Raw genomic sequence first — 22,983 nt, forward strand, 5'->3', positions numbered from 1 at the left:
CCTTTGAATTTCATTTGTATTCGTTAAAACTCCTACTTCTATTTTCAGATACCAGCTACACCAGTTTGGTCTGGTGTTGTTGTTATCATGGGCTGTAGTAAATGTAGATGTAAACGTAGATTATTTTGTCTATAGAACAGACACCTGCATATATAATATATAACCTCAGTAGCAAATTACACACTCGTCATCCATGCACCACAATGACAAGCCATATTTTCGAGACAAAGCAAAAGCAAAATGACAGCATACTCTGATTAATACGTTCTATAACTACACACTGAAATATGCAGCCCAGTTGACCTGAACAAACTTCATGCTGTGGTTGTTTGCATGTTAATTGGTTAGCACATAATTGTGTTCTACATGCAGACCTCACCATCACTGCGGAGCACTAGTGGAGTGGGTGGTCCCTGGACGCGGGTCTTTGTGACAGTGTTGGTCACCACACAGGTGTAGTTGCCAACATCTGAGGGCTCCACTTTGGCGATGTACAGATTCCCTGTCTCCTGTGAGATAAAGCGGCGAGTGTCCTGCTTCACAAATGTTGGATACTCATTGAAGATCCAGGAAAATATCAGATCTGTGGATAAAAAGAAAAGGAGTTCTCAGTGTAAATGCAAGAGGGAGCTGGAACCGTAAAAGAGGCTGAAGGTAGATATTTAGATTATATCAATCTTTTTGGTCTAGGTGGCAAAATGTTAACCAGCTTCTATCTTCCTTGAGTAAAAAGTGATGCCAGGACATGTGAGAGGTGTGCATATGTGTGTGAGGTGCATATAAATACAAATGTATCAACTGAAATCCACCTTACAGAAAAAACAAGTAGTTAATGGACCAAAGACATTTTATTAATGAGGGTCCTCTAAGATAGCATTAGACTTATACTACTCAAGACACATAATAAAGAAAATATAACTGTGAGAAAAATAAACTACAAGCACAATATACACACACACACACACATAACATAATCAAATTATTAGCTAATGCAGCAACACTGCCAGCTAATAGATCCAATCACTTAACCATTGATAATTAAATGAGTAATCCACAGAATTACCACTGTATTGTAACAATCTAGTAAACAATATTAATTTACTTAATGATAAAAAAGAGACAGACAGGAAAGCCTGTTGGGTATCTAAATTGAGCAACATTTAGATGGACTGCCAGATCAATAGCATTCTTTGTTTACAAAAATCAAATTATTCATATTTATTTAACACATATTGATTACTTTTCGGCAATGTCACAAAAGACACGATGCCCTCACTCTAACAGCTCTTATAGATGCTGTGAGAATACACTGTACATGCAGCTAACAATGGAAACTGACCAAACACAACAGTGAGCGACTAACATAAACAATTGTCAAGGCTACAGATGACAACAGGACAGACTGCTCCATTTAGGTGTCAGGCTAAACCATTCCAGTGAGCTAGCAGCCCTGATCATGATCTTCATGGAGTATATAAGAGGTGTGATGTGTCACACCTGTGTTGAACAAATGAAAGAGGCTGGTGATTCTTACAGTAAAACATTTTTGTGTAGATTTGTGCATGCATTTTTTTGTTATAAGGAATATTTGTATGTTTTTTTATTTATGTTTCTTTGATTTATCAAACAAATCAAACTAGCTAAACAATGAATACATGATCTTTTATAAGTAATTATAAGTAAAAAGCTTCTCTCTAAACTTCATTTAAGACCAAAAAATATTTAACAATTATTATTTATTTACTTACTGAATAAGTCCTGTTGCAAATTAGGTCTGGGTTATTTAATTCTTTAATTCTTTATTGACTTTTAACATTTATCATTAAATTACAAGTCAATAATTGTGCTTGATGATCTGAGAGAGTAAATGATTTACCATATTTTCACGACTATAAGGCGCACCTAAAAGTCTAAAATTTTCTCAAAAGTCGGCCCTGCGCCTTATAATACGGTGCGCCTTGTGTATGGGTTGACTACCAGACACGGGGACGTGGTACGTAAACTACATGCTGGCAGCAATTCACCAATCAGCTGAATGCTACGGTACTGGCGCAGCAACTTCCAGCGGATTACAGCTTCTGCGTTATGCTGGCATATTGCCAGCAAAAACATCCAGCCCAGCCACATCACCAACATGGATGAAGTCCACCTCACTTTCGACATCCCCGTGAACCAAACTGTGGAGAGAATGGGGACCAGCACTGTATCAATACGGACTGTAGTGGTGGACTGGATGGTAATGGACAGAAACTTCCGCCTATGGAAGAGAAAGACTCTGCCTAAAGAAATGTTTCCAGCAGGAGTCTTTGTTAAGGAGAAATGAGGAGACGAGGAGTGGCTCAGGGAAGTTTATGTAAAGAGACCGGGTGGTTTTTTTTCACGCATCACCCTCGCTGCTGATCCGCGACTCCGCGTACGCCCGTCTCACCGCTGGTGTAAAAATACAGGCGAAGCAGATGAATTCATAGCTTGCCGTTATCCCGGGAGGGTTAACAAAGAACTCCAACCGCTGGACATCGGCGTAAACAGGGCGTTCAAAGTAAAGTTGCGAGCGGTGTGGGAGCGATGGATGGCGGACAGCGAGCACAGCTTTACTGCGAGGCAGCGCCGGGCGAGTTACGTCAGTTATGTGAATGGATTGTGGACACATGGGCTCATGTTTCTGCAGTGACTGTTGCCCGAGCTTTTGTGAAAGCCGGCATAATTTCCGAACAATAATAATAATAATTTCCGAACAGCCAGCCGGCAACGTGTGTGGCTGTGACTCTGACAGCGATGAGAGGGAAGCTGGCAGGTTTGAACTCGCGCAGTTGTTTCCTGTTTATTGTTGTAATAAATGTTCTGTAGAGTCAGCCACTGGTAAGGATGAATTAGGAATCACTGTGGTGCATCTGATTAAAATGCGGGACAACGTATATCCGAAGATCTTTATTTATTAATAAAGTGTAAAGTTAAAGTTGGAATCACAACAGGCATTCAGCAGCAGCCACTTTTCTGCCCATAGAAACACACACGCTGTTTCTCTGTCGCTGCCACCGTCGAGAGAGCGGCTGCACCGGCTCTCCTCACTGATATCCAGCCGGTTTTTACTGAATCGCTGCTGATAGAGATGTGAGCGGCTTGCGGAGGATGTTTCCTGGGTTTTCGCTTCTGCAGCGCAACGTAACTCTCTGTCTTAAAGCTGAGATGCGAGGGTCCGATCGCAGGAGAGTTGCTCAGGGAAGTTTACGTAAAGAGACCGGGTGGTTGTACACAATACACAAGGAAATACAAACCTAAGAACTTAGACACACTTGTTTTTTTGTCAGCAAATTTTGTGTTTGATAATTCAAAACATTTCCTTTCAATCACTCTATTTTGTACAGAATTGTTGTTGCAATCACAGTGATGTGTGCATGGTTTTATATTCATGAGAGTTATCATCTTCACTGCTAACAAGAAGTGCAGAACAATTTTAAGCACCTGTCAGACCACTTTAATCAATAGGCATTTTTCACGTTTAAATGGCAGCTTTTCTCTGGTTTAACATGATTGTATTGGAGTTTTTCCCGAAATTAGGAAAAAAAAAAAAAAAACACACTCATGAACAACTCGCATCAATATGAATGCTTAGATTTCAAGGAATTTGCACAAGCAAGCCTGTTTGTTTCTACACAGCCTTATAATGGCTTCTGAAAAGATGTGTTAACTGTTCATTTTTTATAATTACTTCAGCACTAAGAGGCCAGATCAAGACATGAAGACTTCTGTTCGTGCAGTTATCTGGTTCATTAGGCCTCCGATTTGACAACATTGGATGCCTTAAAGAAAAGAGGAGTAATTACAAAAAGCAAGTATTGAGGATTTAGTAACATAATAGTAATTATGTAATTACTATGTAATAATAATTAATCACTAAATGTTACAGTAGATTAAATTACGTAATTATGGGACTCCATTAACCTTGTCCATAATCCAATTTCGTGTGAGAGTGCGTTTAAATTGAGACAAATGTTCAGCAGGAAAACGAGAACAACAGAAAATTTACATTGCGGTCACTTTCACCAGTACCAGCGCCATAATTGAACCATGACAGACATACAATTCAGAAATTATTACAGAGCAGAAGTGTTGCTGCCATCTAAAATGAGATCTACCCATGTTTTATAATTTCAATAAATGAGCATCATATGTGCTCCATATGCGAGCAGAGACATGCTGAATGTTTGCATATATTTTCATAATTCATGCCTCCGTTTCCCATCAGCAGCCATGTTAAGGGAATAGATGCAGTATATTAGTAGTAGTTGTGCAGTATATAGGTCAAGTTTGCCTATTCATTGTGAGATTTACTCCTCTTATTCACTTTATCGATGTCATTGCATCAGATTGGAATGTGTGAGATAATCTGCTGCTGTTGAGTTCTGCACTCAGTGTAACTGACAGCCATGTGCTATTTTCCTGCTGAGCTTAATCAAACCCTACCACTTGTTAGCAGACTAGCAATTAAACAAAACAGTCTTAGAGGAACCCTTCCGCTGGTCTCCCCTTGCTGCTGGGCCCATTTATCACAGCAGGATCCCATACCCCCGCTGGCTGAAAGGAGCAGGTACTGCACCGATCAGCGCCATTTGGGGCTCAGGACTCGGGGTTTGGCTGCTGTGCATACGGAGCTGAACACAGAGTGATGGCACAGCAGAGATCCACTGGGACGAGGGACACTTGAAGGCAGGATAAGGCATGTTGTTTGTGTTTGTTTCCTCTCCAGTGCTTTTGGACTATGGCTGCACCTGCTCTCGTTCTATGTTTAAAACCAATATGACTACATGGCACAACATGAGCTACAGAATACCGGAGAGAGCAGGAACATAATGAGATGTCTTGCACAGCTGGCCGAGCGCTCTTCACAAAATCATCCAGGGCATTGATTTTATGGGTTACACAATGCTCCCTGGTTTGAAAACAGGACATCTCCAAGACAAATTTTATAAGAAATCCAGTTGCCCTGCAGCATTACAATCACTGCCATAGTAACAGGAAGTCCTCTTTTACATCATGATGACAAGCTAAAACTGATGCTGTTGGAAATGCTGTTTCAAAGCTGAAAACATGTATTAATATTGATGTTGAATTATTTATAATACACACATTTCTGTCCACTTTGGTCTGTCATTGAGGGGTCTACATATGTCCTAGAAGAGTTCTTTGTGGTTCCCCTGGAGGTTAAAGATCACTTTGCAGGAGTCACAATGAATAAGGCTGTGATTCACTCACACAAAGAGACCCAGGAGCAGCTTCAAAGGACAGGCCTCACTGAATATTCAAAGACAGTTCTAGACATGCAAGTCAAACATGCCCGTCTCATTGCACAGCTAAGATCACGCCCAGACAGATTTGTGATAAGGCAAAGGTGGAGATGAAGGTGGTGGGCAGTAATTCCAAATCAGATCTATCATCCTTTATGACAGCCTTGAGAAGGAAATGACTTAATCAAGCTGGAGCACCTGTGGATGGACACAGTATGATGCTTGTGTGTCCAATCCTCCATGTTAAAATGTGCAACTTTACAGCAAAAATAAACATGTTTACAGCATGGTTAAAAAAAAAAAAACATGTTTGGTCTTTATTGATAAGACTTGCTGCCCTACAGCACATGATTCCTGCTTTTGCATCGGTCCAACTCAGATCCACTGATGTGTTACCTATTTGGGACTGTGACACTGCCAACACTGCAACACTCGGAGCCTCCAACATGGACACAAAGTGGCTCTGTATGTCTATGCTTTTAAGATGGCTAGGACAAGCAATGCCCTGATGAGTAACCGGACTTTGTGGCATGCCTTACATTTAAAATGTGATTATTTTGATATTAATAATTATTAAACATGCACCTCACACAGACTAGCATTTGTGCTGCATCTCCCAACAGTTGATTTGAGGTAGATAAACAAAATGCAGCAGATGGCAACAAGTAAAGCAGTAAATGATTCTGATTGTTACAGTCAGTGACGTCAGCAGGCAGATGGAAAAAAACTGCATCATTTTTGTTTCCTGTAATGTGATTAATTTCTACACAATACAGGCCATGGCCTGTTCCTCATCATGCTGCTGCAGCCCCAAAACTAAGCCAGCCACTGTAACTGTCCCTTGTGGTGGGGTGAGGGTGGTGGTGGAGTCTTATGCCCATCCTGCTAAAAGCAATACTTCATCTGGGCACAGGCGCCATTTATGCAACAACAATTTTTTTTCCCTTTGTTGCCAAAAAACAAGCAGCAATCTGTCAATACAAAGGGACTTCAGGAGTTACATCAGGATGGTCCTGTTATCATCATTTATTACTGGCTTCAGCTGCCTCATCACTTCATATTAATAATACATGTAAGGGCATGCTGTGACAACAATATGCATTTTTAATTACCTAATTACAAAGTGGTAGCATGTGGGCAAACTGCAAAATGCACATATTTACAACAAAACAGTGCACACCTTTATCCAGGATGAATAAAATCTATGATTACAGCCGTCACCAGTATGGTATTACATTAGGAGAGGTTCCTGGGTATGTGTCAAACCAGGTAAAATGTTCTTATCCGAGCACAATGTGAACTACTTTTTTTCTAAAATACTTTGAGACACAAAGAGGAGCCCTCGTGAAGCCAAAAACAGAATCCACATCAGGAAAGTTCCTGTCAGCCGAGAGAATAAACTCACAATTTAGTCTTGTTAGAATCTAAACAGTCACTGATTTAGAAGCGCATCTTTGAAATACTGCCTCTTAGCCCAAAAACAAACAAAAAAAAGTCAGAGAAATCCTCCCCTGTTAAACTACTGTCATCCCACATTGTGTTACTGAGTGCAGTACTCCCAGATCTGCTCCAGGCTCCAAGAATCCTCTGATCCACTGTTTCCTTTACAGGACTGGACAGGATGCACATGCTCAGCTCTCAAACCCTCGGGTGGGAGGAGAAACAGGGACAACACACACACACACATACACACGGTCTGAAAAAATCCACTCTTAGTGGAGATACACACAAATGATTTCAGTCTTGAGTGCCCCTTAAAGGTCTCTCCCCATTAGAAAATAGAGGTCAGCAGCATTAGGTCCACGACTAAACACAGTAATCGTGTAGTACAAAGAGCGTGGCTGGGTCACACTGGCAGACCATTAATGCAGCTGGCTTTGAAAAAGACAGAAACTGACAGCCTCTCGGCTCCTCTTGCAGCCTCTGATCCACTGTGACAGACAGGAGGGGTACTGGACTGCACATTTGGGAGAAACAAACATTTCTGAGGCGTATGGTTTGAGAAAAAAAAAGGTTTGTGCTGTAACCAGGTTGTGCTAATCCATGCTTCTTCCTTTAACTCTGCAGTTCAATGATGATTACCATATATTTCTGGCATGCTCTGACATTGGCCTGTCAGATGGAGAGTGAGGGTGTGGATGCAGCATAGAGGAGGCAGCACCCCGCTCTGTCTTTGTGCGGGATTCAGGTCTGGCAGGCAGGGCATGTCATGCCTAAACTGCACACTCTCCATTTCATCCTGTCTCTATACTGCTGTTCACAGGTCACATTAGGAGACATACACTAGAAGATAATAGCGGCCCCTGCTGAGATAAACTCATTATATTTTATATACAATATTGACCTTCTCCTGTTTGCTTTGGTGTATATATCTACAGTGAAGTTACACCCACCACTCATTCACTTTGTGATTATATCCGTTGTGTAGCCAAATGAGATCAGGCAAACACACAGATGTGCTGTTCTTGCCATGAGTGGTTGGTGATGATTCACACTTTTGGTGAATCATCACCAACTGGCTCTCTAGTAGTTACAATCAGTTTAAGTAACATATAACTAATAACCTTCATCGCAGTCTTTAGACCAATAAACGGCACTTATTGTTCACCCCTATAGTATATATTGTATATCACTAAGGCCCTCCTCTGCCAGCAGGTGGATCATCATCACAACAGATGATAATACACCCTTTCAACTACAGTAGCCACAATTATGCCACTAACAAACTGCTTTCCCCTTATTCCTTATATATTTTATGTATTTTTTTCTTTATTTTATCCATTACTTCCATTTCAATTTTTGTCCATGTACTGCTGTTTGAATAACTTTACATATATAATAATGATAAAATATTAGTTCTACACTACCACTTACTAGAAATTGCAACATTTAAAAAAGAAAAAAACACTACAAGAAAAATAAAATCCTGCATTAATAGTGACAAGTAGAAGGCTTGTATGGCTGCTCTATGTTCTATTATGCTATAACACTCCACACTCCATGTTTCTTCAACTTCAGCTGAGTGGATAAAGGACGACTCTCATACAGTGTGCATAATATATGTGTATGGGTGTATGTGTATGAAAGAGGCTCACTCTGTGTTTGATTTAATCAGCATATAAGAACTGAATGTGTGACCTTTGCCACTGTAAGTGGGTGAAATTTTGAGATACTTGATGTCTACAGTGAAATATTTGTGGTGTTTTCCATGAAAATAAACTGGATGGTGAGAAATCGTGCATAAGTATAAAACGATTCAACCACAGCTACATGCACTGCAGTCATGACATTTTCTAGACGTCACCCAAAGGAGCTGTATGCGAAAATGCAAATGTCCAAATTAGTTGAATCGGACATTAAACAGACCTTATCCTGCCAGCTCATTACAAGTCACTGTAATGTCCAATTAAACAATGTGTGAACAGCACTGGCAACTGCCAAGAGTGAGTGAGTGGGCTGATGATGATGGTACCATTGCATGGAGTACACCTGCTTTATTCTCCCCATTCCACTTTTTCCTTGATATTGGGGATATTGCCCAATACATGTAGTACTGATATCACCACACTTATGTATGACTGTTCTCCACCCATGCACTCCAGGAAGGTGTCAGTTCTCAGCAAAACCACAGATTATTTCCAAAAGGTGAGAATGTATCTGACAAACAATCTCCTGCTGTGTGCTATTTGTAAAAATGGCTATTCAGGTATATGATGAAATCTAACCTTGAAATCTTTTCTTGTTACAACAAATAAAAGATCAAAACCAATAAAAGAACAGCAGCAAAAAGCTCAATGATGAATCAATGAAGAAGAAACAACTTCAAACTAATTACTGTCAGCAGTACTCCAACATCCACGGACGTTTAAAATAGATGAATGCAAAGGAGACAAATGCCTCTGAGAGATCCAAATGTTAAGGCTTCTTTTCCCTGTAGGGAACGCAACGGGATTGCAACATCCATGCAACTTCTACCTGATGTAGCTTTAGACCTTGCATCATTCTTTCAACAGGTAAAGCTGAGCGCACTGGGGTGTATGGGACAACACTAAACCACAAAGCTGCTGCACCCGTGAGACAGCTGCTTGCAGCTATGCTTTACACAGTCCTTACAATTAGACTTAGAATCTGTGAAGAAATATGCATTAATGATAAACTCCAGAGAGTGCTGCTGCAATCTTGCATTGCTTCTTTAAAGTTTTTTTTCCATCTCTTGTTAAATTGTGCCACCTCCCTTTACCACAATGCATCCTAACTGCTGACAACTTTGTCTTAGGTTTGCTATTTTAGTAATGGCCAATAGTCTTGAGCCACTAGGCAGGCTACAGAAGTCTGCTAAGCCCTTTTCAATTCAACATGTTCTCTTCTGCTAGGTCGGGATGCATCACTTGAGGCAATGTTTCAGACTTCACACAACTCCCTCTGGAAACACAAAGGCTTTTTTGCAATAGAACTTCCCATCCCCTGTAAACAGACTTTGGAGAGAATTTCCCCTTTTAGGCCATTTAGATTCTCATTTTTCAATTCTATTACTACACAAACTCTGTGGTGTTGTCAAGAAAACACTCTTGCAAATACAATTAATAAATTTAATTCATTAATTGTATCATTAAAGTTTGTTTGTCAAAAACACACATTTCTGCTTCTCTGATGTGAGAAATTTCTACTTTCCTCCATTTTGTAATTTAGTCTGAGTAAATGAAAGCATCTAACATTTTTATCATTTTTAGTTTTTGCCAATTAAAAGGAAACATAATCACATGCAGCAGTTTTAAACTGCACACAGTAACTAAACTTACCAGCAGTAGTTATGCAAATTTGTATATTCACATGTTTCACATGACTGTTATGTGACAAAACAACACTTGAAACATTAAGGGTAAACATAGCTCTATTTCGGTGAAAAGATCACATAATTTGGGTAATAAACAACCACGCTGATTAGATTTTATGAAAGCTGACTATGAGGTGCTATGAATTCAGTCTGCAGTCTAGTGCTCCACTAAGCAAGCTAGGTGTGTGGACGGAGCTGTCATGTTTTCAACAATTGTTATTTTCCCCTTGCACAGCAGGTGACAGCGCATTTCTTCTGGGATGAAATCCCTGCGGGTGCTGAGGGGTTTGTGTTTATGTAGCAGCACAGAGGAGCCTGAGGACACGCTGTGTGACTGTAGCCTAGCAGAGAGGATGGAGGTGCTTACATGCCATAATGACGACCATAAAGCAACAGAGAGAGGAACCTTGCTTAAATGTACACGCATGTGGAATCAGGTGGACATACTGTACATGTAAACCTGTGCTCCACAACTTTAGCATCAGCACAGAGGCGTGCACTGGAAATGCAACAATAACAACAGCTACTGTAAACTTTAAGGAGCTTAAACAGAGATTTAGGCAGCATGTCACTCCCACATGTCTTCTGGGAAATGTGCGCGTGCTGTGCTCAGACTCCTCTGTGACCTTTTCATACGTGATTAGAAAACACAATCAACTGGCAGTGTCACAGTCAGAAAATACAGCATATCTCATTTCATGCTGCTGTCATGTTGCTGGCTGCTTGTCAGTGAAGTTTCTCTTCATTGCGAGGTAACTGCTACATTATGTCAAAACTGTAAGGGTTTGTAGAAAAGGCTCTGTGAGCTCAGCGAGGATGGTGTGACAGTGACATGTGATATTATTTCATAGAGCTGAAGTCCCCAGACAGATGAAGAGGGAAAAATATGATTGAATATGGGATTGTGGAAGGAGATTACCCATGGAGATTGTGAAATGTGTCGTCTGCTAATCAGATTAAGAGCAAATATAATCCCAGATGAAAAAAAAGAGAAACTAGTAAATATGAGTCATATACAGTGTTATCATCTACTAATACCAGTGGAATAAACATGTCCTTCTTCATGGTGCATAGGGAGATTAAAACATGAAAACAAACTGTGATGTCACCTTCATCTCATAGTGCCTTCAAAAGGAGCTTTAAAATCTTTTATTTGACAGGCACACATTTTGAAGGGTATTCAAGTTTATTTAAATGTCGTTGCTTGGTGACCAAGGAAATGATATGAAAAACGGGGTGCTTTTTTTGTAAACTGAAATCAGAATTATCATTAAATGAACTTCCAACATTGTTGTGAAAATATGGATAATTTAAAATAAAATAATAGAAGTGATTTGGCTGACTTTAATTAATGGGAAACAAGATAAGTAAGGAAAAAACAAAATAAAAGCCTGGACACACCTTTGGACTGAGTGTTTGGTGGTAGGAGCGTAATAACTTTGTCAAACATAGCTTAGTGGTAAAACATGCAATAGAGACAGTTCCTCATTATTACCAATGTGTGTCAAAATCCATGGAAAATTCTACTTTTTTCAACTTAAAGGTAGGGTAGGAGATTTCATTCTGATGCACTTTTTGTTAAATTAGTGTAACTTCGCAATAGCAAGCAATTAGTTAGGCAGTTTTGCTTTAAAACTAAGAATATTAATCATCTGTGGAAGCTATAAAACGCTAAAAACATCAGCCAATCCTACGAGGCGCCCCTGCACGGAGTATTGGCTGGTTGTCACTCTCTTCCTGCTCTGCGAGCACCAGAGAGGTACGTGCATGATGGCCAAAGTCAAAGACCGCAGCTCGTCTTCAGGTTATGCACGTCCATGTATTTGGAAGGCGTGGCTTCGGGGTGAGCTCCGAGAGAAAGGGGCGTGTGTTTACTTTTGAAATCTGGCTGACTCTCACTGAGTTTTCAAAATCTCCTACCCTACCTTTAAATACTAAAGTTAAAAATATGGAAGAAAAAAAATTGAAATATGCAAGTGAACAAACAATTGACTTGCTGTTAGTCTGCAGCAAATGTGCATGTCAAAGCTGACCAAAGAGATCTACTTCACTTCCTGGATCGAAGCAACTGATCACAGGGATTCAACTACATCACCATTAAAGGAGAAAAATGGCAAATGCAGTGAATTGTTTGTGATCGCCTTCACAAATCACCTTATTTCATGTTCAATGTATGAACTGAGCACCTGTGGAAGACTTGTCACATAGTTCTCTCCCAACAAAACACCAATAGAAGTAACTATCTTCAGGAATAATAGATAATGTCATCCCAAGATCAATGCAAAGGAGCACGATGTTCTTAACACAAGTGTTAAATTCATTTCCACATCACATATTCCACAACTCTAAACGGAAATTGATAGTCTAGACACACTAACCTGCCCCAAAATACATATGCACACATGCACCGCCCAAGAACTTAATGCACTGTGTGTAGTCCTGGGTTATAAAATGTCTGCTCTTCCAAATGGTCTTACATTCCCATACTTCCATATTACCTTAAATTTTCTCTCTCTCTCTCTGTCTCTATCAACCATCCCCACCCGTTTTCCCTTCCCTTTCTTCTGTCCGAACACATCTTTCTGCATGGGGAAGCCTATGCTGCACACAGCGAGCTGGACATCTGTCTGCCATACATAATGTGTCCTCTGAGAGCCCCCTCTAGCAGGTGGAGAACCCACCAGAGCCTTGGTCATACACGGAGGGTCCCACCACTATGGGAAAGTGTGCAGACATATGGCACTGAATAGGGATGTGCAGAGGTTTTCCTTGAATGTGCCACCCACATGCAGAATTTGATTAAAATGTAATGAGGTCGTAGTGAGGGAGAGAAGGTGGTTTAGGTGGACTGTCATTATTGTCTTGTTATAGGCTGTCAGGTTGCTGATGCCTCACTGAGAAACATCCTCACTATGCTAAAGGAATTCCATAAAATATGACTGCACATGACTGAACATGTGAAAGATTTTCTCCAAGTCTAAGCATGCAATGGAGCACTGCAGGCACCGAATATGTATCATCTTTTTTTCATGTTTGATTTCTTTGTATATATTTTGCTATTCAGGGTTTGGCCAAAGCTGGTTTTCTGCTCAAAGCAACTCAATGAAGTATGAAACCGTCCAGTATTCTCTCTATTCAGAAGAAAGGAAATTGGCTCTTAAATAGGACATTTAATGGTCGCCACCCATATCAGGACAGTGTCCCCTACACAACCAAATATAACAACACAAACATTCAAATTAATTTTGACCAATTGACCATTGCACAGGAAAGTTTCTCTGCAGGTCAAATAGTTCTCTGAACTAAGAAAAATACATTTCACAAATATAAAATATTCTCCTGTTATCACGCCTCATTCTCCTGGCTGCTTGCAGATTTTTATATGTTTCTTTGCATACTAGATGCCTGGTGCTGTAGTTGGCTTCCTCCTCATTAGTTGTCTCATTTTCGTGGATTTATATGAAAACACACACCATTGCATATTGGCTGACACGCCAAACAGATTTGCAATAAAATAGGAACACAACTGAGATTGATGACTGAGCTGCTTCCTGAATTCATGCCCTTAGTAGAGCATGAAAAAGCTTTTCCACTGAGGCACTGCAACACTTTCACCACTGCCCAATACAGTGTTTCGAATCAGATAAGCAGGGAAATTCATCCAAATAATGTCAAACATTGACTGCAGTGTTTAAAAGACCTGCTGTATCATTGGTTTACTTAGTTTTTAATTGAAATTAATTTATGCCATAAGCTATAATGCCACTACATTGTAGAAATGAGAATATGTGTTCTGCTCTCCCAAACATCTGTTACTTTTTTATTTACTTCTAAACCATGAGAAAATTAGCATAAGCTAGCACAACAGACAGTGCAGCACAGACTAACATTAAACTTGCTTAGAGCTACATGCAGATTTGAAAAGTTGATATTTTTTATCCCAAGACAATCATACAACTACATGACAATCAATGACATTAAAATAAAGTTGTGGGTGTTTTTTGTATTGCTAGTGGTTTGTGTATTAACAAACACATTATGACTAAACTAAAGTTTTGAGGACTTGGATTGTACTGTACAACAAATGTGTTTTTTTTATTTGTCAAAAAAGCCTCTTGAGTGGAGTACTAATGTTTGAGGAACAATACTCAAACGTGAGAAAATATCACATTTATTAGGAACTATTTTCAGCTGTGGATTAATACACATTTGGTCATCTGATAAGTATTAGAGCCATCTGGGTGGTGTATGTGGGACTGAGCTAAACTAAACAGTGTGTTTATGTGGCCCGTGTCGCACAGTGCAATGATAGGGCTGTTTGTTTGAATTTGATGACAAGAACACAAATATACACTACCGTTCAAAGGTTTGGGGTCACTTGGAAATGTCTTTATTTTTTTTAAAAAAGTGTTTTTTTAATGAAGATAACATTAAAGTAATCAGACATACAATCTATACATTGTTAATGTGGTAAATGACTATTGTAGTTAGAAAAGGCTGATTTGTAATGTAATATATTCAAATGTATACAGAGGCACTTTTCCAGCAACCATCATTTCTATGTTCTAATGGTACACTGTGTTAGCTAATCGTGTTAAAAAGGCTGATTGATGATTAGTGACTCCTGTGAAATGATGTTAGCACAGCTGAACTGTTATGCTGATCAGAGAAGCTATAGAACTGGCCTGGTGACCCCAAACTTTGAAACGGTAGTGTATATATATAAAACAATGGGCTTTCTGAAACACTTTATGTATAAGCATCTTTACAAACAAGAAATATAATACAGAATATTTCAAACCACTCATTTCCTTTGCAACCAAATACATTTAAATCAATTTAAAACATCATTTCTGCTAAGTAATGACAAGCCTTTATGACAGTAGATCGTCTAGCCTGCATTTTCCCTTTGAATTCAACATGACATGGAATAAACTAATCTACACAGCCAGATTAACGAGAGCGTTCTCTGCCACAGAACCAAGTGCCATTTTAGATGCAACAAAGCAGCACATCAGGTCAACAAAAAAGAGCAAAACTGGCAAAACACTTAGCTCTTTGCCTGCTGATTGATTGCTTTTCATTGTTGCCAGTCTGAATGCCAGTTTGTGCAGCTTGGCAGAACATGTATTTGTGTGTGTGTGTTTAGTGCCAACAGCCTGGATATGTGTGGAAGCCTGTTGAATCTTGATATGGAGTCTGTTCTTTTATATTGTATTCTGAATGAGTGATTGGATAGATGTCCTGAATACACTGCTGTATGCTGATAGTTAGAGTGTGCACTGGCAGGTTTTATAGTGATTTCATTAGACCACAACAAAGATGCTCATACATATTTCAAACCAAAATTTCAACTATTGAGCTGTCGGGTAAGATCAGTAGACTGATCACTGAAGGCACATTACAACATGTCACCATCTATGTTTATAGGATCAGCTTAATGCATGAAGGACCAACAGCAACAACCAAGTGACTGGTTAGTTTATTCTGCTGAATGACATGGTTGTCTATTACAACTGAGAGATGTAATTCACTAAAATGGACTTCTAATTGACAGCTTGCACTGGCTGGGTTTATTAGTGAGGAGACCAGTGTCTTGAGGGGGCTTTTCATGTGCCTGAAGTTGCCTGACATGTTGGAATTATTTCCCCGTTGGTCTTAAAAACCAAACCCTAATTGGATTACTTCAGCACAAACTGGCAGTTATAAAGAGAGCCGGTGAAGCAACTGTTCACAGTATAGCGAACAAACAAATGCAGGCAAGTCAGCTGAACTATTTGCAAATAAATCAAAATTTCAGATTGCCATTGTGCATGCCAATCTTCCACCAGGTAAAACCCCAAAAGGATAGAAGCTCCAAACAATTATAATCAATTCTGGGCAAGCAGTATTTTTACTGCAGCAGACTGCTGTATGAATCAATGGTATCTGTTAGGTGGCTGTCAGTTGGGGTAATGTAATTGAAGCAGCTGTTGCATTTAGCAGTCCCAGTAAGAGGAGAGAAGGACACATCTGCTGCAATTAGAGAGACCAAACAAAACAATACAACTTCTAGAAATCTAAGTTTTAACTCAGAAATTTAGCTCAGTGACATGGCACATCCACTGAACGGCACAAAGAAGTAGAAGGAAAAGTCCACTAAAAAGAGAACTCCTATTTGATGTTCCACAATAGATGGGGCATTTTACATGATCACAGAGACATCTGTTAAATCATCTCCTGGTAAGCCAGCTTAATTAATATAACTCTTATATAATTGTAAATACATAATCATAAAATGTTTTTGTGTGTATTGTGTATGTTAGTATTTCATAAAGGTTTTATTTTTTTTCATTCATTTATAACTGAGGTGTTGATTGTGCTGAGTTTATGCAAACTATGTAGTGCTATGGCACGACCTGTGTGCCACAATCCAGCTGTGTCACAGTTTTGTTCTGTCCTCTCGTCCCTAAGAATCAAGAGATCAATCTCTGTGTTTAAACAAAATACACTTCTTCTTATCCATGGTTGAATCATCTGAAAGCATCTGAGTGGTTTAACTGTAGCCTTCCTCCTCTTGTTCTCATGTGAAGTCGTTGATAAGCATGAATCTGTGTGTGGTGTTGTATTTTGATAATCCACCGGATTCTCTACGTCTTCCTGGTCTGACTTCCTGGCTGTTTAATATGCTTGGTGCAGATTGACAGGACTCAGCTGTGGCTGAATGCTAAGTCTTGGTGCATATTGTTTTTAGAGGGGTAGAGTGGGTAGAGAAATACATTTTTTCAGAGCATATGCACTTACTATGGCGACCAGAACTATGGCTCAGAACACTGAACATTTTGGAATATCAGCTAATGTGAAATGCATTCTGATTTAATCACAGGTCTTGAGTAGATTGATTTAAATCCATCTTGTAAACACTTTTCACAGTATAAAGACTTTTAAACATGTTACAATGGTAGTCTTTATGCTATGCTTAAATCTTACATATGCTTATAGAGCAGATGTAAGACTGGTTTAGATCCTGCCAGCTCTCAGCAAGAAGAAATGACCTTATATAATCCATGCTATATTTGTTTTCAGCTTGAGAACAAACAATGGTGAATAAACAAAGCTGCACAATAGTTTAATTCAACAACCCGGGAAATGAAGCAAAGAAATGAGGCTCTAATCAAAGCAGATTCATCTTCAGACTCCTGACAGCAAGGATGCCACACTTTCCATGACCCAACCAAGACTGATTAGACTTACGCAATTTAACACTAACTTGGAAGTCTTTCAGTCCCCACAGAGGCAGATGTACGGTGTTGATTACTAAGGCAAAGGTGCCACTGGAAGAGCTGGATCTTAAAGAGCACCAACCTATAAACACTGTGAGCTTCAAACTGCAAAACACCCACCTGAAAACATTTCAAACAAACAGAGGGGAGTGTGGAACCCCAGTTCCAAAAAAGTTGGGACGCTGTGTAAAATATAAACAAAATGCAAAATTATTTGCAAATCTTATAAACATATTGTATTCCCAATACAACATAAAGAACATATCAGATTAGGAAACAGACACATTTTGACCATTTCATGGAAAATATTAGATCATTTTAAATTTGATGGCAGCAACAAATCTCATAAAGGTGATGTTCACCATCCCCCCTTGTTCTTTTAACAACTGTCTGTAAATGTCTGGGATGTGAGGAGACCAGTTGCTGCAGTTTAAGGAAAGGAATGTTGTCATATTCTTGTCTGATGCAGGATTCTAGCTGCTTAACAGTCCTGGGCCTTCATCACCACCACAAATGTTTTCTATTGGTAAGAGGTCTGGACTGCAGGCAGGCCAGTTCAGCTCCCGGACTCTTCTCCTGCAGAGCCATGTCATGTTACTCACCTGCTGCAAATTAACCTAATTAGTTGTCAGATGGTCCTCCATCTGTTTTCAAATTCGAAATAAAATTAAAATTTTCCATGAAATGGTTAAATGTCTCATTTTCAACATCTGACATGTTTTATTGGGAATGGAACATGAGTTTGCACTGCAATATTGAGTTCTGTTTTCATTTATGTGTTACACAAGTGTCCCAACATTTGTGGAATTGGAGTTGTACATTTACCCTTTCTTTGAGTGCTAGCTAGCTTTGTATTTTCAATGTGATCTGTTTGCCCATCATTAACAAAGATAACATGTTGTTTTACCTCCTGAATGTGGTGGAGGGCCACATAGCAAGACCACTCCTTGGCCTTCACGGACTGATACAGAGCTTCTTCTGTGAGTCTTGAAGTTTTCCAAGTCTGAAAAAAACAGAAAGTAAAAAGAAATTACCAAAAGTCAAAGGCTTTGACATTCTGATCACTAAATGCATGTTCTTCCAGCTCAGTCTCACTCTGATTCAAGGTCATGTCATATGAAGCCTGAAACAAAGAGCAGCAGGCAGGGAAACACACACAACAGGCTCCCTGTTTATTATAGAGCTCACGCAGATAACACTACACACACTCACCCAGTACCAGAAAGTTCCTGGCCTATATGTTTTTAGACAGCAGGAGGAAACCAAAGCATCACACTGACAAATACAGTACTTTTAAACTCCAAGGGCCAGGGTTCAAGCTCTTTGTGTGTCAGACCACAGCACAACCCACTGAACCGCTGTACCTCCCTCTCAAGTGTGCAGACAAACAATATACAACTTGAAACTTCACTTGTAAGGAACTTTTTATCATACTTTGTAGAATGTCCAACCTTTTGCAGTAACAAATTGAGAATCGTAAGGGTGGTAAACAGCCTTTGGCTTTGCCTCTGGCTGAATCATCCCCCTGTGTGTGTGTCTGCTGTCGATACGTAAGACTCACTGTGAATAGTGCTACAAGTAACAGAAATATGTTAAATTAAAGTGCTTCAATTGGTAATTTTGCTGAAAGAAGAGAACACAAACTTCTTCACAAATAAGGCAGAATCAAAGGTAATTAATGCAGATAAAGTTTTTCAAACTTTCAAAGGTACACATTATAATAATCTGTTCACAAACTAACTACATTATATTTTTTCCCAAAAAGAAATAGGGAACACATATGATGCTGTTTAAGTTTATAATCATTGCATTAGATCAGGTAGTGCCATTGTTGTTGTTGTCAGAATCCTTTGTTATGATAAATTAATAAGTTTACCATTAACAAGCTTATCATTGCATGACATAGTCAGTAACCTTCTGGTGACACATATTAGACAAATTAAAAATCAAATCAACCCATGACTAGTTTTACTCATTTTTTTCAGCATAAACACAAAATGAACTGATTTAGGGTAAATATACTGGTTTGGGATAAATGAGACCCATTTTAGAAGACCAAACTGTCCCATTTCTCCCATGGTCATTTTAAAGGTCAGGAGATATCAATCTGCATTCGTCTGATGACTTGCTGTGACTGTGAAACTGTGTTTTGCAAAATTTTAATATCGTTTGTTTAGTTTAATTTCTTTTTCTGCATTGATTTATTAAAATTAATTTGAAAGACATGCTGCAACAGTACACATACAATATGAAACAGTTGAATAAATGCATAAGTGAAAAGACAGAGCTGAGGGAAGGAGAAAATGAAAAAAATTTTTACATTTTACATACTCTGTACTGGTAATTGTATGTTGCAAATAATGAATCTAAGTTCAGCATGAACTAAAAAGGTTATTGTGGAACGGATGGGGTTGCTGTGGCAGGTCACACATGAAGGATTTTAATAGTTCCACTAGTAATCAGGTTACCTTTCATTCATCACACCCACCACCACTGAACATTACAAAGCTATTCCTGTTATGGCTTTGGCACTTTAAGTACTGTTAAACTGAACTCATTTTCTTTAGACTATTGATGGAAACAGCAGCAGGTCATAACCACTTCCAACAATTGGCTGCACTAAATGGTGTATGAGGCTCACATTATATGTAATTCACAGATCACAGGGAGGCTTTGAGTCAGCACTGATAACATGGGTAGTGGAGGGACAAAGACGATCCTGTGGGAATTCATTCTAACAGCTGTTAAGCAATTTACCATGATCATGTGCAGAAAAAAACGCATCAGTTACTATCACCTGAATCTTACACAACATTACAGAATTGAACAGCTTCTTATCTGCATGGTTTTGTTTCCACTTGCAACATGCATGTGAATTTTAACTGGAGATCAGACCTAAAGACAGAGTGACTGCTTATAATGCTATGGCTGTGTCTTAAATTTATCCATACATATTCTCCAAATTGGATTCATTAACCTTAATTAACCTCGCTCTATAATATGCAGCATTTTGTTGAGCAGCGGCGCAGACATGAGTGCTCCCTTCGCAGACCTGCTTGTCGCAAAACTGCAACCGATTCACTTTCAAATGAGATTACTGATTAGTTCAGCTCCGAGTGATCGAAATGTAAAATTATTGGGCTCACTGATTTATGAAGAGGACTATAAGGTCAGTTAATATATGTCATATTGGCTGCAGGACAAGTCAATTAAAAAGCCGTCTTTAATTATTTCTTTAACCATAAATCTTTTCTTAACCCACAAGTGTGGTTTAACTAATGGCTATATGAGACCCTTAAGCCCCATTAGGAGAGCAATTCCTAATACTTTTTCTAAGATTAATACCAGATTTGGCTTGGTCGGTCAATTGGATATACTGTATTTAACTCAAGTATTCAAGAAATGTGCAAAAATTCATGTTTAAATTATTGGGCACCGAAAAAAAGAAACCCCATATTTCAGTAGTTAATTACCTGGAATTCATTCAGAGTTACCGAGATTCCTATTTTACAGTAAACATCCACATTTCCCAAAGCTCTTGGTTATCAGACGCGCAGATGCATGTGATGTCAGAGAGAAAAGCCTGCCTTTGTTTTCCTTTCTGTGCCTCTGGGATGTTTGCACCTCAGCTCACTCAACTACAGGAGCTGGGAAAATCATCTTGGAATCTTCCTGGTGCGCACACACACACACACACACACACACAGAGTGAAAATTATGCAGAACTTTACATTTAAAAAGCAAGTTGTTAAAACACTTCCTCAGTCTAGAGCTGAGGAAGTGTTACAAAGACAGGGTTCATGCTACCTCTGCTCTGTCTGACTAGCAGCACATTTAGCCATGTTCATGGATTGCGAGCTTTCCAGAGTTAAATGCTTGTGTTCTAGATGTACAGCAGCTGTAGCAGTCACTGTGCTGCAGGAGGTTTCATTGATGACTGTTGTGTCAGGGTAGCAACATATGACCTTTTCTGTCACACAACCCTTTCTTGCTAAATTTGATGTCTTCACCTTCATGTTATTATATTAAAATAACACTGAGTTTTTAAGCAGAAAGCTTTCCTGTTGGACTGATGCTAAAGTTGAGGGCACCATATTTTCTTGGCCTCAGTTTTGATTGATGTGTTGATATGCATCGTCTGCTTTTTCTTTCTTACCTGTCAGAAATCTGTCCACTGTCCTTTTGTATTTCATGTCGCTGTCTGAATCCTGACTCCTGACAGCACAGTCAGCCTGAAAGCACCTGTGGTTAGTTTATTGTTCCTGCATGAGGTAGTTTTATTCAACTTCACAACTCCACATTTTTTACCTCAGCCATGCGCTCCCCCTGTGCAATGCTTCTATACCCCCCAGCTGGCGTCTCACCCAGAGTTTGAGAAGCACTACACTGCAGCTCACATAGCTGAGGCTTGAGAGTGTGGCAAACACAAAGGGAGTTTTGAGGTAGCTGTGCTACATGGCAGACCATGGTTGCTGCACTATTATGTAGCCTAGTTACTGCTCACATAAATAAAAACTATAATATACTATAATCAAATTTTGGTGATTTCAAAGACAAATTTACAAATACATATTAAGCTACAAAATACAAAATTTAATACACTTATCAATGATGTACTTCATGTACTTGAACATGTACTTTAACATGTGACCTTCAGTTATTTTCTATCCTGTACTATTCACTCGTTTTGTGGTGTTACTGACGTACAATTTTTCTATATAATGGGCCGTGAACAGTGGCCACATTTTAAAGTAGGTGGTCTGAGCAGAAAACTTTGAACAGAACCTGTTCCTGACCAGGTTAGGTTTGCAGTATGAGTTACCATAGTGATCTATAGAGGTTACTACATCTACAGATGTCTTTGATACTAGTCTGCTCGTCACTCTGCCTTCATCAAATGCCTTGTTTCTGTATTGGGTCCACGCACTCTGTAGTTTACCTCTTTCTACCAGTAAAAGTCATTCAAGTTGCAAAAGAAGAAAATATTTGGAGTGTTATTGTTTACATGGGTGTTCATGTCAGAAAAACTTTGACCTAAAAGTCGGATATCTAATCGGATAAGTGTTAGAAAATACTGCTGAAGAACTACAGTATGTCTCTGCTGCATAATGCCATCATTATGTATTCTATACATAGGAGGTCTTATTGTGACCATTATACAATAATTGTGATTCATTTCCACACTGTAAAAGTGGAGAAGGTGCAGGATTAAATTGTGGGATTAAAGTACGTGTGTACATTTGGACCCAAATGGGAGCTTTTTACAGAAAGACTCTTATTTCTCAGATTAACATTGAGCCTCAGTGCTTTATTTTACTATGCTGATGGCTGTTCATTACTCTAACCTTAAAAGGCTTGTAAATAATTTACCCCCTGATGTCTGACTTAAAGAGTTCGACCCTTGCATGCAAATCCACTGATTTGATTTATGAACTTGTTTGTCCCTGCTCCTTACAGGAAAAACAACATGTCGTCCCTGCACCAGAATAATTGAGCATCTGAGTGCGGTCCATAGATAGGATGACAAACTCGCTGTCTATAGTCATTTCTACACAGCACGTCACTGACTGTCCTTCCCTATTATATTTTCTGGGCTGTGAAA

At 39.3% G+C, this 22,983-nt stretch overlaps 1 protein-coding gene across 1 annotated transcript in view; it reads right to left on the reverse strand.

The window, feature by feature from the left end:
• Positions 1–22,983, reverse strand: part of cntn4 (contactin 4) — a 133,237-nt gene that overhangs the window by 50,070 nt on the left and 60,184 nt on the right. The window contains exons 5-6 of the mRNA XM_028406752.1: positions 18,289–18,384; positions 380–583 (exon numbers count right to left, since the gene is read on the reverse strand). Coding sequence (XP_028262553.1) covers positions 380–583; positions 18,289–18,384 — 300 coding nt within the window. The remainder of the gene's footprint in view (positions 1–379; positions 584–18,288; positions 18,385–22,983) is intronic.

This window comes from Parambassis ranga, chromosome 5 (assembly GCF_900634625.1).
Source record: "Parambassis ranga chromosome 5, fParRan2.1, whole genome shotgun sequence".
Classification (NCBI taxonomy): Eukaryota; Metazoa; Chordata; class Actinopteri; family Ambassidae; genus Parambassis; species Parambassis ranga.